Source organism: Patiria miniata, unplaced genomic scaffold, assembly GCF_015706575.1.
Source record: "Patiria miniata isolate m_02_andy unplaced genomic scaffold, ASM1570657v1 HiC_scaffold_16, whole genome shotgun sequence".
In the NCBI taxonomy this organism is placed as follows: domain Eukaryota; kingdom Metazoa; phylum Echinodermata; class Asteroidea; order Valvatida; family Asterinidae; genus Patiria; species Patiria miniata.
The window spans coordinates 2,438,060-2,453,331 of NW_024037054.1; the positions used below are offsets into that span (position 1 = coordinate 2,438,060).

The following is a 15,272-nucleotide window of genomic DNA, read 5'->3' on the forward strand; positions in this document are numbered from 1 at the left end:
TCCAACACAAATGTACGCCCACACATCTCAATGTGTGTAATGTCTATCTACTACACGGCAACTCTCAAATTCGTAAAGGCAATCGTGTTTGTGTTTCAATCGCAAAATTACAATTCTACGTTTTTTGTGTCTTTTTCCTCAGCTTAACTCCCGTGGACCTTCTGCCTCCTATTTTAGTCGTAAGTGGTCTTTCATGACACACGCTCTTCAAACGATTTCGATTCTTTCTTAACTTGGGGTAATTTTCATTTCAACCCTCGTAAACATAATAAATGATTACGTCAATCCGGGTCAAAGTTTGAAGGTGACGCTGGATTTGTCCCGCAATAATTCACTTCTGAATGATAAATAAGTGTTTTGAAACAAGATGTGCACCGGTACCTTTTGATAAACAGGGCGCTCTTTACAATTTCCGTGTACCAATTGCAGGTACATGTATACATAATCGATATTTTTTAATGGATGAGTTGGGGGCTGATCTATTGCTTATCCAATTTTCTCTTTTCAAGCTAAATCAGCGAGATTTATAAGGTGTCATAATGATGTTATTAATGGATGCAACATTAAATGTACAGCTTAAAGACTTCATAGTAGAACTACAGCAAGACATTCGGGAAGAGGCAATGGATCTGTTTGCGCAAGGCAACTACAACACAGCTGTCATGTATCTCAATCGTGGCATCGACATCAGCGGGTAAATCTTAAGGACCATTTACTATGTTTTTTAATCCATGTAATCTTTAAACAACTTAATTTTTAAATGTTCGTGTTTTAAGGATCTTCGGCGCTCTTTTGGTTTTCATGCTAATTTGAAGGTTCCATATTCATGAGCGAAGCCATTGTGACACTTGAGGCTTTAGTGTTACATCTGCTTTATGCTAATTCGAACTTTCCGTATTCATAAGCAAAACCAAAAATTCGTGATTACCATGATGGCACTTAAAGCCACGTCCAAATTACTCAGTTGGCTACGGCTTGAAATTACACACGGGTCTATGGGAAGTGGTGGCAGCCGCTGTCAACGACTTGTGTGTAATTTTCAGCCGCAGTCAAGCAATTCGAACACGGCCTTAATAAGCCCGGTTACAGCTCCATGCGAATGCGAAGCGAATTTGACGTCATGAAACATTCGCTGCGAAATTTGCCCGAGTTGATTATGTTCAACTTTTACGAATTCGCAGCGCGAATACTTGCCAGTGCTTGCCATCACATCACAAATTCACGTTCGCTTTTCGCTTTCGCGCCGAGTATGAACCGGGCTTAAGGCAGTATGAGTGTCAGTGTTGCATCTGCTTTATGCTTATTCGAATTTTCCATATTCATGAGCGAAACCATGATGACACTTAAGACAGATTGTGAACGCCTTCGCGCGAGATGAAATCCTGGTCCGTTGTTAATTTTTTAATTAAGAATGTGAAAAAAACGTGCAAGTCTGGAAAATATCGCTCGAAAACTGTATAATAAAAGTGGTAAAACGCATTCCAATTACGTGCCTTGTTCAAAAAGAAGAAGAGCTCGGAGACCCGCAAAATATAAGAAAAAATGGATACGGAGAAGGTGTGGTTTATAGTCCATATTTTAGCTTAACATGTCAGAATCTACTGTAAGTTCTGTAACAAATGAAGAACAAACGTCAAAGGTTTGACAAAAATTGTTAACTTATGATGTATTCACTGTATTGTGGTTCAAATTATACCGAGTATTCCTTTGCCTAAACAAAATAGACTACAATTGCTTAAAGGGCAATGCAATGGAATCGTTTTGTAACCGCAATCCTGGAAATGTAACTTTATTTGTTGACTTCATATTGCCATTTTTTGCGTGCCTTATTGGTTTTTAGCAAATGCAAATATCCATATTCATGAGCAAAACTGTGATATCATTCAAGGCAGAAACTTCAGTTCAAAGCTTCAGCATATAAATTCACCAGAATTTTAGGGGTTTGCTGTGGTCATCGTTCTGCTTTCGGTGGTTCATTCTTGTTTCAGTCACTAACCTTGCTCCATGTTTAAGGAGAATTAAGGAGAATTTTGGGTTCAGCTTACAGAGAAAAACCCTGATCTGAAGAGTGTGTTCCTACAGTGACTCACAGCCACAGCGCCCTCGGTTGGCAGGAAGAGCATGAAACATTTTTCATGTTTAAATAAGGTGCCCTTTGCAAAACAAATTGACCAAAAGGGATATCTCGTATCATTTTTAAAAAATATATTTTGAGAGGAATGGATATGTGCTACAACTATGTTCCAGTGTAAAATTCAACGACTGCCAATGACTTGATTAAGGCCTCCATACATACAAAAGGCCTCCATACATACAAAATGTCATTGTTATAGATCGGGTGTAGCGTAAATATCCGACTCCATGAAATGTGGACTCATTGGTAGTACTGCGCACGCGTGAGTACGATACTATGCTATTTTTAGGATCGTTTCGGGAGAGTGACCTTTCACGTGCGAGGGATTAACCAATAATAGGGAAATAGGGGTCCGATTTTCATAGGAGTCGGATTTTCATGTGACACCGGATCTATGAAAAATGACTTTGGTAACATGGTATTCAAATACTGGGATGGTGTGTCAAGGTTACATTGCAACCTCAACCACGGCAGCATGCATGGCTACAGAGACGGCACATACACAAAGGCCTTCCAGATTGTGCGTGTGTGTGAGCGCATTCATATTGCTCCTCGTTAAACCATGGCTAAACATACAGTTCATGAATCATGAGTCATGAGTTATGGAACGCGGGTCGTGCAAGTAGTGAAATCATTTCTAATATTACATGTAGGCCTACTCTTCTTTTGATGAGTTATATCCGTACAAATTGAAGTGTTTGCAATCCGTTTGTAGGCTTCTTCGACGAGACGGTTCCTCTTGCTACACGACAACCGATGCCCAACTGCTCATCCTTCGCTCACAGTGTGCCAACAAACTGGTCAGAGCCGTCTTTTGATTTTTTTTATATTGGCATCAATGCTTCTGTACTAGCATTTAAAATGATACTTTGATAAACGAGCGACGATTTCTTGGGGGGGGGGGCAGGGACGGGGGGGGGGGCAGTGGCTTGAAAATCGATGGTTGGGTGTTGGGAGAAGGGGGGGGGGGGCTGGAAGCTTCCTTTACCCTCGGGAGTGCTGTTGAAACCTGAATGTACATACAACATACACATGTATGTACTCATGCATGGGCGTGATAACGTCAGCCGGTGAAACCATCTGTTCGTTTGTACACCACTTTTCATCGGTTACTTCATGTATGCGTTAGGCCTACCCCTCAGGACTCAAGACTCATTGAATTTCAAGAAAATGGGTCACGTATCTAAATAAACACAATGTAAAAACATTTACGTATTCACGGGGCGATGGGGCCGTGCCCCCCCGTCCCGGTGAGCAATTGACCCCCAACGACAGAAAAAAACCATGTTTACATACTTATGTATTTGTTTTTCATTGTAGTGTGCCCCCCCCCTATAGTTAGTGCTATGGCCCCTATAATGCCCGGAGCTGTTGACGGCGCAGGGGATGTCAAAGGGGTCCAAACCCGTACCCCCATGGTCCGCAAAAATAGGAAAATCATGCAGGAAAAAAGTAGCCATGCCTGCTACCCCCTGACAGCTACCCCCCCCCCCGAGCCAATTTTGGATCCGCCCCTGTAAAGTTGTACAACTAACGTTAAACATTTAAGTTGGCAAAGACATGATGAACATTGAGGTAACATTGGGATATATTAATGGTGCATCGCCATTGGTGTCCCCCGCCCAGTGTTATTGGGGGTGGGGTGTGGGTGTGTGTGTGTGTGGGGGGGGGGGGGAGGCATGCTCCTCGTCCTCCCGAAATCGCCGCCCATGGATTGATGAACATTCGAATCTACAACATGTATATCCAATTTATTTAAAAGTTGAACAATTAAATTGATTTTTAGTTCCATTCCAGAGTTAAGATTTAGTTATTATCATATTGTAACTAAATAGCAAGGAAAACTTCGTGTGGTATATTTTATTCATATTATCACATTATGACCCAAAGGTCAAATTGCGTGATAATGTACAATAATAAAAACATCAAAATCACGGTAAACATGAATTAAAGAAATACATATAGAGAAATAACCCATATAAGTTGGTTAAGAATCAAGACCAATGAAATTAGTACATTGCACATACACATGTAGATTTGTCTGCCTCAAACCTTAAAAAAAAAATTCTCACCAATGGAAGTCATGTACTTCCTCCCATTATACCATTATGCACAACATAAATTATTCAAATTCATGATTATGAATAAAAATCTAGTTTAAAGAAAGTCCCATTTAAATTTGTGATAAAGCCATGCTTGTCTTCCTCATTTCGTGATGATGGCAGTTAACATCTTAACTTCGTTCCGTGAAGGTAACGACACATCTTTACTCTTTGTTTAAAAAAGCAAAAAATCACAGGTCTTTTTCTTCTGAAAATCATCATGCATGTTTGTAAATTAAGTTGTCTTTTACAGGGATATTCTCAAGCAGCAATACAGGATGCCGAAAACGGTACGTGCAAAATTGTTGTTTCAAACTGATAAAGCAACTAAAATTCTACAAAATTGAAATATAAATAGAAACAATTGTTACTGAAAGACATATAATCATTTGCATTGATCTCAAAAGTAATCTACTGAATAATCAAAAAGTTTACTTGAAGCTTGTATCGGTACTAAACAACCCGTGAAATTATTCCGTCTGGCGTGCTGTAAATTGTGAGAAATAAGAAATGAGAAATGTAGGTGATTCCAACGATCAGTCTATTAACTGATTTTGGGAAATGCTAGGACGGAATCGTGTTTCGTCATCAAAAGGTTGTGTACGGTTTGTCACTGTTTTCTCGAAATGTGTAATATTATCCGCCGAACTGAAACTTCAAAGTGTGTTTGGTTTTTTGGTAACGAGCAAAAAGCAATAGATTCGATATGCCTTTAACATTCAAACAAAGATAATTCTCCAACTCGCGGTCAGTGTCAACAGTGAACTTTTTCTTGAAAAAATAAAGTGGTTTTGTTACAGATATCTGCCCTTGCAGTGTAAGAAAACTAATTGATCAATGCATACGATGAATGTAATCACTTTGTAATTAACAATAAGACAGTTTTCAGATTGTAAGTAACGTCTTTGCAATGCTTCATACTTTTTACAATGTCTTCTCAGTCTGGCGATCAAAAACAAAAACAAAACAGAAACATAAAAACACGACAAAAGATTAGTTCTTATCTGAAACAAGGTAACCGGGTGTTGGAAGGGTTCACGGAAGAAAAATTTAGTTGCATTAAATTCATCTTATTATAGTTGTGGTCCTAACAATTCGACTGTTACTAAACTATGTAGCTTTGTATATCAACGGATACTCCATCCCTGCCAGGGTCGAGTTAGTCAAAGCCAAGTACGCATTTGCCTGTGCAGAAGGGGGTCAATGTCTGGTGGAATTCCAAGAATTCTTGCTCTATCAAGTCCCACAAAAGGTAAGACGGTGAAAATAAACTTTAACCTATCCTTTTTCTTTCAGAGAAAATTTCCTTCAAAACAGATATTTTCAATGGCAGTTTTTTTCTTCAGATTAATGGGCCAAATACATGTAGGCCTATAGAAAATGATGTAATTTTGTACTTCTATTTTTCCTAGTGTAGATTTGGGGAGAAGTGGAGTTTCCAGATTGACTCTTCTTGTTTTATTTTGTTTTGAAGAAAAAGCATTGATTTTATGTCTTGTTTCCTGGGCTTTCAGACGGTGGTATAATCTCCATACAGCCTTCACCTTTTAGACGAATAGTTTCATGAAAAAAACAACAAAAATGAGTGTTTTTTGTATAATTTACAGGTTAAAGAAAATCCAGAAATGGGGAATATCATAAGACAGTTTGAAGACGCCTTGGACCCCATGGCGTCGATGCCCCCGACCAGTAGGGAAACCACTGCCAACCAAGCGGCCCTCTGTCTCGAAACACCTGCGCCGAATTGGACTCCATTTCACAAAGAAAACATTGCTCAGAACAACTCGGTGAAAGGACTAGATATGTAGAAATCTATACCCATGATATTCGGGGTTTAATTTAATTTGACAATTTTCCAAATCAATCTTTCGTGTCAATAAATGTATTGTATCATACTGTATCAAGTAGATATTGTGGAAAGCTTAATACTGTATGATGTAGTGGAAGCCTTTAAATTTTTGTTTTTGTTAGAAAATCATTCATAACGATATACAAAAGTGTAAAAGATACAAAATACCAAGAATTTACATTGTCCAAGTTTGTGATTCTGAAAAGGGCAACACTCTCGACTTGACGGGTTAACATAAGAAACTTTAACAGCAATTGAATATGAGCTTATTTTCCTTACTTTTTATAATCAAATCGGCATTACTAACCTATCCGTTGAGTCAAGATTCGTGTTTTTTTTAAGATCAAGTACGCTCTTGCTTTAAAATTCGCGTTTAGGCCTCAGAAGTCATGCTGAAATTAAAGATGACCCCTCGTTATTCACTTTGTCTTAAACACGGTTTCTATTGTAGGAAAACAGTGACATGTCATGCAGACGAAAAGAAAGAGGACAAGTGGGATGTACAACCGTTGGCACACATCCACACTCTGAAAAGAACACAACAAATGGTGAGTCAGTCTTTTGATTTTCATTTTTTTTCCACTTCAAATCTGCTCGAACCACCACGAAATGGCCAGTAAATTTGAATTGTTAATGGCCTTTAAATGATGATCTTTCAATAGTTTCCTGAACTATTTGGAAAGATATACTGTTGGTTTTTCTCCATGAAACAGTGAATAATGATTCGATTGGATTTCTCTTACAGAGTTGTCACAAGTCACCCCACCACCGCTATCACCACCAGCAACATCAACACCACAGCAACCTTTACCTCCACCCCCACCACTACCATCACCGCCACCACCACCATCTTTGCCCCAAACAGCTCTTTCTTCACCACCTTTATCATCACCGACCCAATCATTACCGTCTCCTCGTTGCTCTGAGCTGGAAAATAGCGCCACACCACGGAGCAAGACACAGACTCCGACAGCGGCCGACGAGGAGACCAACAAGGATTCACTAGTTTCACCACCAGAGATTGCTACATCTGAACCGGCGGAGATTTCCAAGACAGCAAATGACTTGGGCTGTAGCCAGGAAGGAGAATTCCAAATCGTTCAATCAAGTGTCAAGTAAGGATAAAACACAGAACGTGGTAGCTGTAGGCTATGCGTTTGCTTGTCGTATGCTATAGTATTGAGTACTGAATGTTTGGAGTGTCCCATTAATAAGGGTTCATTTCATGAAACTGGTGGCACAATTTACAAATGAAAATGTTAAACTGCATTTCGGAAGGTTTCATATAAATTAAGATGTGATCGAAGTCATTACACATTGTCTAAAAATGGACTTCCATTATGATTTATGTACTTGTGGCTAAATTGAGAACTTGGTTAAAATACTCCCGATCTTTTTTTGTTTAGGAAAAAGAAACTTTCCAATGCAAAATCAGCGAGTACCGTCGCCGCCTCTATTCCCATCTTCAACCCTCTCCCGCTGTACGTGTGTGGAGAGTGCTTCGCAACCAAAAAATCCAAGTTGGTTTTGAAAAGGAAAGGCAGCGATCCCGCAGTTTGCGCTGGCCCAGGTTCCCACAACTGGCAGCAGGGCAAAGTAGCTGTGATGTACTCGAAAGAGAAGAAGGCCTGGTTTGAGGTGAAGCCAAGAGATCCTAGGCTAGGATCCAAAATCCAACCCAAGGTGTGTCTATCGGGGGTTACATGCCCGCGTACTAACTGCATGTTTCCACATATCAAAGAAGAAATGCAACTCTGGCAGTACATGTGGACACACCAATGTGAGTATAAAAGTTTACTGGTCACGTTAGACTATATTTCAAAATAGCATGAATAGCAGCCGAAGTTTATCTCCTTCGTGCGGAAATCAATATTGAGAATGCATTTTATATGAGGGGGTAAAATCCAAAAATGGACTTGTAGGAGTTTAGGAAGGTTATAGATTCCTCAGTCCTGCAAAAGAGTAAATAAAATGATACCCATACTTTGCAGGCCCTGTTTTGGATTTAAATGTGATCGGAGTCGTACTAGCCTCTGACAATCGAAATTGGAACTGCTTTCTTTTCGTTTTGTTTCGGTTTTTTAACTCGCAACCTATACAAGACCTCACGGACAATTCAAAGATGGGTAAACTATACAGTGGGTAAATTACATTTGATATCGTGTCTGGTCTTCAGTAAAGTGTTTATGTTTGTCTTTAAATGCTGCCTCCTGTATTCAGTGCAAACGTTGGATGAAGTCTTGTCAGCAAGAAAAGGAACACCACAAGAGACAAAGAACAAGCCAACGACGACATCTTCACTAGCTGCACAGCCGTCAGTTTCCCATCATTCCATCCCACCTAACAGACAAAAAGAAACTGTCCCCATCGCCGCTAGAGAACCTGCTATCCCAAGTTTTAAGCATGCCATTAAGTATATCTGCGGTCAATGTTTTACACTCTACGGTGATGAGCAAGTGGGGCGAGCTGGCAGTAATTCACCCAAATGTGCTGGTGCACTTCCCCACTTGTGGGAACCAAGCAAGGTGGTAGTAATGTACTCAAAGGCAAAGAAAGCTTGGTGTAAAGTCATGCCAAGACATCCCAAATTAAGGGCATCGGTCCAACCTGTATTGTGTCAGCACAGTGGAGCTTGTCCACGACCCAACTGCATGTTTCCACACATCAAGGAAGAAATTGATTTGTGGGTGTTTATGGCTAAGTACAAATGTGAGTACAAAAATGTCGGTAAAAAAATGATTAAGATAGCCTTTGCACACTATTTAAGATCAACATTCTCAACTGAACTACTGTTGAGGTTCTTTTAAGTTGGCGATCCTTAAAAAAAAGAAGATTATCGGAGATGTTCAATATGATAAGACATGACCCATCTTATAAACGTTTGTGCACGCTTGTTCTCATATATTTTGCAGTGACGACCCTCGATGACGTCATGCCATTTCTGAAGCAAGCAACTGAGGCTGCAAAATCTTCTCCTCAGTTATACTCGTCCGCAAAAACTCGACCAGTCCAGCGACAAACAAGTGCCTCTACTGCTGATATCGTGCCAGCAAGACTCCATCAGCCTGCAGCGGCAAGCAGGGAAAAGCCTGAAAGAAATTCCTCCGCTGTCTCCAAGTCATCAGCCTGTAAGAAACCCCTGCAAACTGAGTATAATGCCACGCCAGACAGACATGGAAAGCAAGAAAATACTCAGAAAAGCGCTACACCATCTACATCATCATCTCTCGTGCCGCCAACCTCTCAAGAATCAAAGACCCCTAATGCTGCAGCTGTACGCACAGATTGTTTATGTGTCATCCAGCCAACCACTCCCACTTTCCCCCACCCCATCAAGTACGTCTGTGGTATTTGCTTCCAACAGCACGGTGGGTCTAAAGTGGTTGGACAGCGGGCAGGCAATGGTAAATCGCAGGTATGCGCGGGTTCAGGCTCTCATGCCTGGAAGCAGTGCAAGATGGTAGTGATGTATTCCAACACCAAGAAGAGATGGTGTAAGGTTAAACCGAGACATCACAAATTGAGACCCAAGGCCCATCCTCAGTTGTGCGTTCGAGGCGAGTCCTGCCCCCGGTCGGATTGCATGTTTCCACACATCCATGAAGAAATAGAACTCTGGGTCTACATGGCAGATCACAGCCGTGAGTATACCATTAGTCTCAATATTGACACCGCTATGAGCTGAGTGACTGAGGAAAATAGTCCAAAAGCTTTAGTGGAAAAATCTGCTAAGAACGTAGCCATGCCAATGTTGACCACTGTGACAAATAAAGACAAACTAACTTTAACGGCTTAAACTCATTATAGCCATGCAAACCTTTAAAGCAATCATTTCACTTGCATTCAAACCTGAGCAAAATTTTCATTCAAACTCTTTAATCTACTTATTTTTTATATTATTATCACTCAGTGAAAACTTTAGATGAAGTCGTTTCTGTTGGGCAGAAATCGGTAGAAGGTTCCAAGACAAAAGCTGTTGTTTCTGAGCCATCAACTCTCAACAAATCCGCTTCATCAGAGGAACATCGTCATACCTGCTCCTACTGCGATAAATCGTACCCGGAGCAATGGCAGCTTCAACAGCACATCCAAAGCAAGGATCACTGGGCAAAGGTCAACTCAGACGAAGACAAGAAAGACCAGTGGAAGCATCGCAGCCCACCCTGGAATGTCGTCAACGGACAGTACCAAGAATGTTTGGAGTAAGTAGTGTCAGTTAGCCCTGTCCATTGGTTCATTCTCACGGAACAGAAATCACCCTGTCTGTATGTGAACTTCATGCTTCGGGTTGAATTTCTTAATTAATTCTTGATATTTCTTATATTCAACATCGCTTAGGAATAAAAAGGAAAGGTGCGTGTTCACTGACTGCACCAAAGCGCATAGTGTCGAAGAGTTGGAGGAATGGAAAGAAAGACATCGGTATCGAATGATGAAAGTGAAGAAAGCCAAGGAGCGCAAGTTGTACGCGTTCATGGACGGAGTTCTCGAAAAGTATAACTTCTCGACACGGGGCGGTGATGTTGTGAGTTAAAAAAAAAACTCGACTCTTCAATCAACGGACTGATTTCAATTGAATAACCCAATCTTTTTTTACGATCAGCTTGCCCAATTTAAAGCATTTTCTGGTGTCGGACACAGATTTGAACTATTACCAAAAAACGATCGAACAGTTTCTTCATCCCATTCAAACCTTTCAGATTGCAGAAGAATTACCGGGAGTCCATGTCAGTTGCTCCGATGAGCTGACCCAGTTTCTTGTCACGGAAGGAAAGAACAGTGACTCGGCCAGTTACACCTGGACATTCACCTTTAAGGCTCCGGACACGGTAATTTTGAATAAATAACTGTCACGAACGTTTGTTATTTTTTTGTTAATAATAAAGTGTTTAGGAGCAAGGATATTTAAAACAAAAAAAGGAATATATCCCAATAATGTCGAGCTTTACAATTTTCCACTCCCAAACAGAAATCTCTGCGGCGTGTGTGTCTGGTTTACGATGACAACAGACTCTATTTCAGGTTGTCACAGCCTGCTCGTGAAAGCGAGGCTCAGGTGTGTCCTGGCAACCTGATTGTAGAGGAGGACAATAGGACATATCGGATTGACGTCATCTTTCGCTCTCAGATCCTCGGTTGCTTCTCCCAGTGGGTCCTCTTTGACCTGGGTACTGAACCGTATCTTGTCCAGAAACTTCAGGTAAGTCAAACCGAAAAAATGAAGAGACAAATGTGTATGTCAACAACTAGAAATGGGCACAGGTCTAAAATTGATGCTGTAATGACCACGTGAGACTAGACTTCGGCCCTGTAAATGCTTTGTCAACTACCTCATCATTCGATGCCCGGCATAATCCGAATCTTCAAATTTACGCTTGTGCCTACCATAAAATCCAGTCTCAATACCAATATCCCTTTTTAAATACTGGCAAGAACAATTACTTTTTCCCTTTCAGGTTCAAGTTGGTTCAGCAGCTCAGCATGAAGCAATCAACGAGCCTCAGAGAGAGCTAGCGAGACCGATGGTCGTGTGGAACAACAGCGACTCCGACATAGTCCGATTTGACGACGAGGACTACCAGCTTTCATCCACTGAAGAGGAGCTGCTCTCGAGCTATCGTGTACCAGCCAAGCTCGGCATTGACAATCTGGAAGAGATGAGTCGTGACAACTATAAAGAGTACATGCACAGAATGCTGTACTTGGAAGAACAAGAGTGCAATAGAAAGATATCCAAGTGAGGCAGAAGAAGTATTTTTCTGATACTCAGATATATTCCTGACAGCTTTTAAAGACAGAACAGTCCTTTTTGGCGTTATGTTTATCGACGATTTTCAAGACTGAAGTAGGCATTGAAAAATGCATTCGCAGTACAAGACTGTTCTAGTTTTGTATACTCGTTAAAATTTGCAAGTTGTTAATATTTTTTTGGCCCGCATGGATACCTTCTGTATTTGTTTTAATATTGCAATACTTAAGATCCGACTATCTATCTTTCAATTGGAAAAAAAAATTAAGTACATTTCTATCAACCAGGTTCAGCAGCTGCAGCACGATGAAGTGTCTAAACACGATTTATGTTGAGACGTCGACTGGAACAGTCGTGAAGTATTCCACGGGTGATAGTAAGTATGGAATGGTGGATATGAAGACAACCCTCATGGATGACTCTGAGACCAGTCAAATCATCGAGAGAAGTGTGCGTAAGATGATGCTGAAATTCGCCAACTCAGAAAGAGTAAGTGCATGATGTTAGATAGTCTTGTTGGAGTAATCGATGAGCTTTTCTGAGTTCATGTATTACCCATGATGGCGAATGGTATAATGGGGAGGGTAGGCGGTCTAACCCCGCTCCCCCTGGGCTGCAACAATATATAGGAAAAGCTTGCAGAAAAAGGTAGCCCATGTCTCCACCCCCCACCCCCCGACAGCTGCCATCCTTGATGAGCCAAAGGTTGAAATGCCGCTGCTTTTTGATTTACCTGAAGTCCCTGGAAGTTAAAGCAACCTGTTGAAACCGTTTTAGAAGTGTAAAACATCGGCCTGCAATTCCGTTCACCGTGATCTCTATAAGACTCTTGATTATGGACCAGTTTTAAACTGCGACTCTTGATTATAGACCGGGTATATAAGCTTCGTATAAAGCATTCCTTGCCCATTTCCGCACATATTATTCATATCAATTTGTCATCCAGATTTACGAGGCAAGCATACTTCTGGATCAAGATGAGACTGGGAAACAACCCGGGAAACTCTCTACGTAAAACTCAGTCCAACGTGTGTCGGTGAACAGAAGCTCAAAAATGGCACCGAGTACCAAGTCGAGATACAACTCCAGCTGAGCAGGCTTCAGTTCTGTTACATGCACTCTGCCGTCGATCGACTGACAAATATGGACATGGTTTTCCCGCCAAAAGAAAAACCACAACAGTAAGATTTTTTTTTCCGGAGTGGTGATCTTCTCTTTATTGTTGATAGGGATCAACGCACAATATCGTTGTTATCGTTTTCAAAGATAACGTAACCAGCTGATCATGTGATAATACTTAGTAAAGTGAAAAAAAAGCAGTTAATGCAATTATGTGGCACTTGCGTTTGATGAGTTGACATGAAAAGTTTGTATTGCTTTACCTTTTATTCAGACTGCCCTCGCTCCAGGTCAGAGTGAAGGATCAGAATCTCCATCAGAATCGGGCAGTGGGATTCATTTCAGATCACGGAGGGCGCAATGCACGCCAAATGACCGGTGTAGGGCCGGTGCTCGTGTTGGGACCATTTGGTACGGGAAAAACACACACCTTAGCCACAGCCGTCCAGCGTACGTTGCAGCTTCGACCTGATAGCAAAATCTTGATCTGCACCCAAACAAACAGGTAACAATTTCAAAGATCTTGATACCAAAAAAGGTCTTCGGTTATCCCTTGTGACACAATTATATTAATTGCATAGCTAAACTTAAAAAGTTACAGTTTCTCATTGAAGTTACGTTCGCTTATTTTATGATCTTGTGGTCGACATCACCACTTCTTTTAACATTTACTGCGTCAATATCTTTCCAGACAATATGGTACTGGCTGGTTGAGTATATCAATGATTGAGTAATTCATTAAATAAAGAGAAGTATTGACGTAGGGCACAGTGATAATTATGTAAATTATTGTTGCTTCATTTGACATTTTTACTCCACAGTGCTGCAGATTTATACATCACTGAGCATTTTCACAGACTCGTGCAGAACGGCAGCATCAGTAAGATGGTTCGTGTCTGCGCCAAGTTTCGTAACATCAAATCCATCCCTGAGATTGTGCGATATTACATACCCATCAAGGGTTTTGACATTCAGTTCCCATCAACGAAGGAGATTAAAGCATGCAGCATTGTCGTCACTACCCTGGCAACATCTCACAGACTTAAATCATCCAAACTTCATGGCCACTTCACTCACATCTTAATCGATGAGGCAGGGCAAGCCCTGGAGGCAGAAGCGTTGCAACCTTTGACCTTAGCCACAGGAAGTACATGCGTAGTTCTTGCCGGTGATCATCTACAGATGAGTCCGAAGGTATATAGAACCTTTTTGTTCAAAACAAGCTTATAAAGACTGTGCGAATACGCCGTAATGCAGTAATTCGACCCAGCTGGGTAACTTTATTCTTGCTCTTAATATGTTTTATATTTTTAGGTATTTTCCCGAACCGCCCGTCAGGGTAAATTCCATATATCCCTTCTCGAGCGTCTATTCTACCTGAAGGCGGCCAGAGTTTTGCTGTCCTCAAACTATCGGACCTGTCAGAAGATGCTAGACTTCATCTCCGGGTCATTTTACTTTGGAACCCGCTCAAGCCAGAGCTTAGAAGCAGTTGGGAAACACGAGCCACACCCGAGATTCCAGCATCCTTTGATGTTCTGCACGGTGAAAGGTGTGGATCAGAAGATCGGCATGTCGTACGTCAACCACTACGAGGTAAAAAGAAATCCACTTGAAAAACAGCTTAGTTATTGCGAAATTACATCGATCCCTTTTGAATGTGTCATTATTTATAAAAGTAATATCAATTTAAATCCAACAGGTGGGACAGATCTTGGGTATAGTGAAGGACTTACATGCTGACTGGCCTGAGGAAAAGTGGGGGAAGTTTGACAAGAATAGCATTGGTGTTATAACACCGTACTTAATGCAGGTAATGTTTTTGATATATTCACATCTCATAATAGCATAGATTTATGCAGATCTAAGAATGAGGCATGGGTATGCTGCAACCGTCAGTGAATGATGTAGTATATAATTTATAAAAGACGTGAGTTACAAACGTCCAACACGTTATTGTTTGTATCAATCAGGTACGTCAAATTCGTAATGAGCTTCGAAAGGTTAGACTGGCAAACATCACTGTCGACAGGATCCACGGTGTGCAAGGTAAACACGTTAGTGATGCAGCCTGCCTTATAGTAACAACATACATGTACTTCATAAGATTTCTGAAGGCTATTTGTATATTTCACACCTATTATGCAGGGTTGTTTTACCTTAAAGGGAATATACATCATTTGCTTTTGCTGTAATTTTCAGAAAAGGATGGAATTGGGGGGTTGGAAATATATTGCAAATATAGTTACACTGACGTTTTTGAGGTTTTGGGTTCGAAAATGCTATATAAACAAAGAAAAACAATCATTTTCCTGTAGT

The 15,272-nt window shown here is 40.9% G+C and overlaps 1 protein-coding gene across 1 annotated transcript in view; it reads left to right on the top strand.

The window, feature by feature from the left end:
- LOC119722658 (helicase with zinc finger domain 2-like) overlaps nucleotides 1–15,272 on the top strand; it is a 34,807-nt gene that overhangs the window by 7,883 nt on the left and 11,652 nt on the right. Inside the window, 24 exon segments of the mRNA XM_038192891.1 lie at nucleotides 143–179; nucleotides 576–694; nucleotides 2,850–2,934; nucleotides 4,490–4,526; nucleotides 5,355–5,488; nucleotides 5,844–6,023; nucleotides 6,537–6,633; nucleotides 6,831–7,200; nucleotides 7,492–7,865; nucleotides 8,306–8,794; nucleotides 8,998–9,726; nucleotides 9,996–10,287; nucleotides 10,424–10,610; nucleotides 10,786–10,914; nucleotides 11,055–11,285; nucleotides 11,542–11,822; nucleotides 12,122–12,323; nucleotides 12,781–12,826; nucleotides 12,829–13,015; nucleotides 13,228–13,458; nucleotides 13,775–14,147; nucleotides 14,268–14,549; nucleotides 14,656–14,766; nucleotides 14,927–15,002. Coding sequence (XP_038048819.1) covers nucleotides 143–179; nucleotides 576–694; nucleotides 2,850–2,934; nucleotides 4,490–4,526; nucleotides 5,355–5,488; nucleotides 5,844–6,023; nucleotides 6,537–6,633; nucleotides 6,831–7,200; nucleotides 7,492–7,865; nucleotides 8,306–8,794; nucleotides 8,998–9,726; nucleotides 9,996–10,287; nucleotides 10,424–10,610; nucleotides 10,786–10,914; nucleotides 11,055–11,285; nucleotides 11,542–11,822; nucleotides 12,122–12,323; nucleotides 12,781–12,826; nucleotides 12,829–13,015; nucleotides 13,228–13,458; nucleotides 13,775–14,147; nucleotides 14,268–14,549; nucleotides 14,656–14,766; nucleotides 14,927–15,002 — 5,279 coding nt within the window.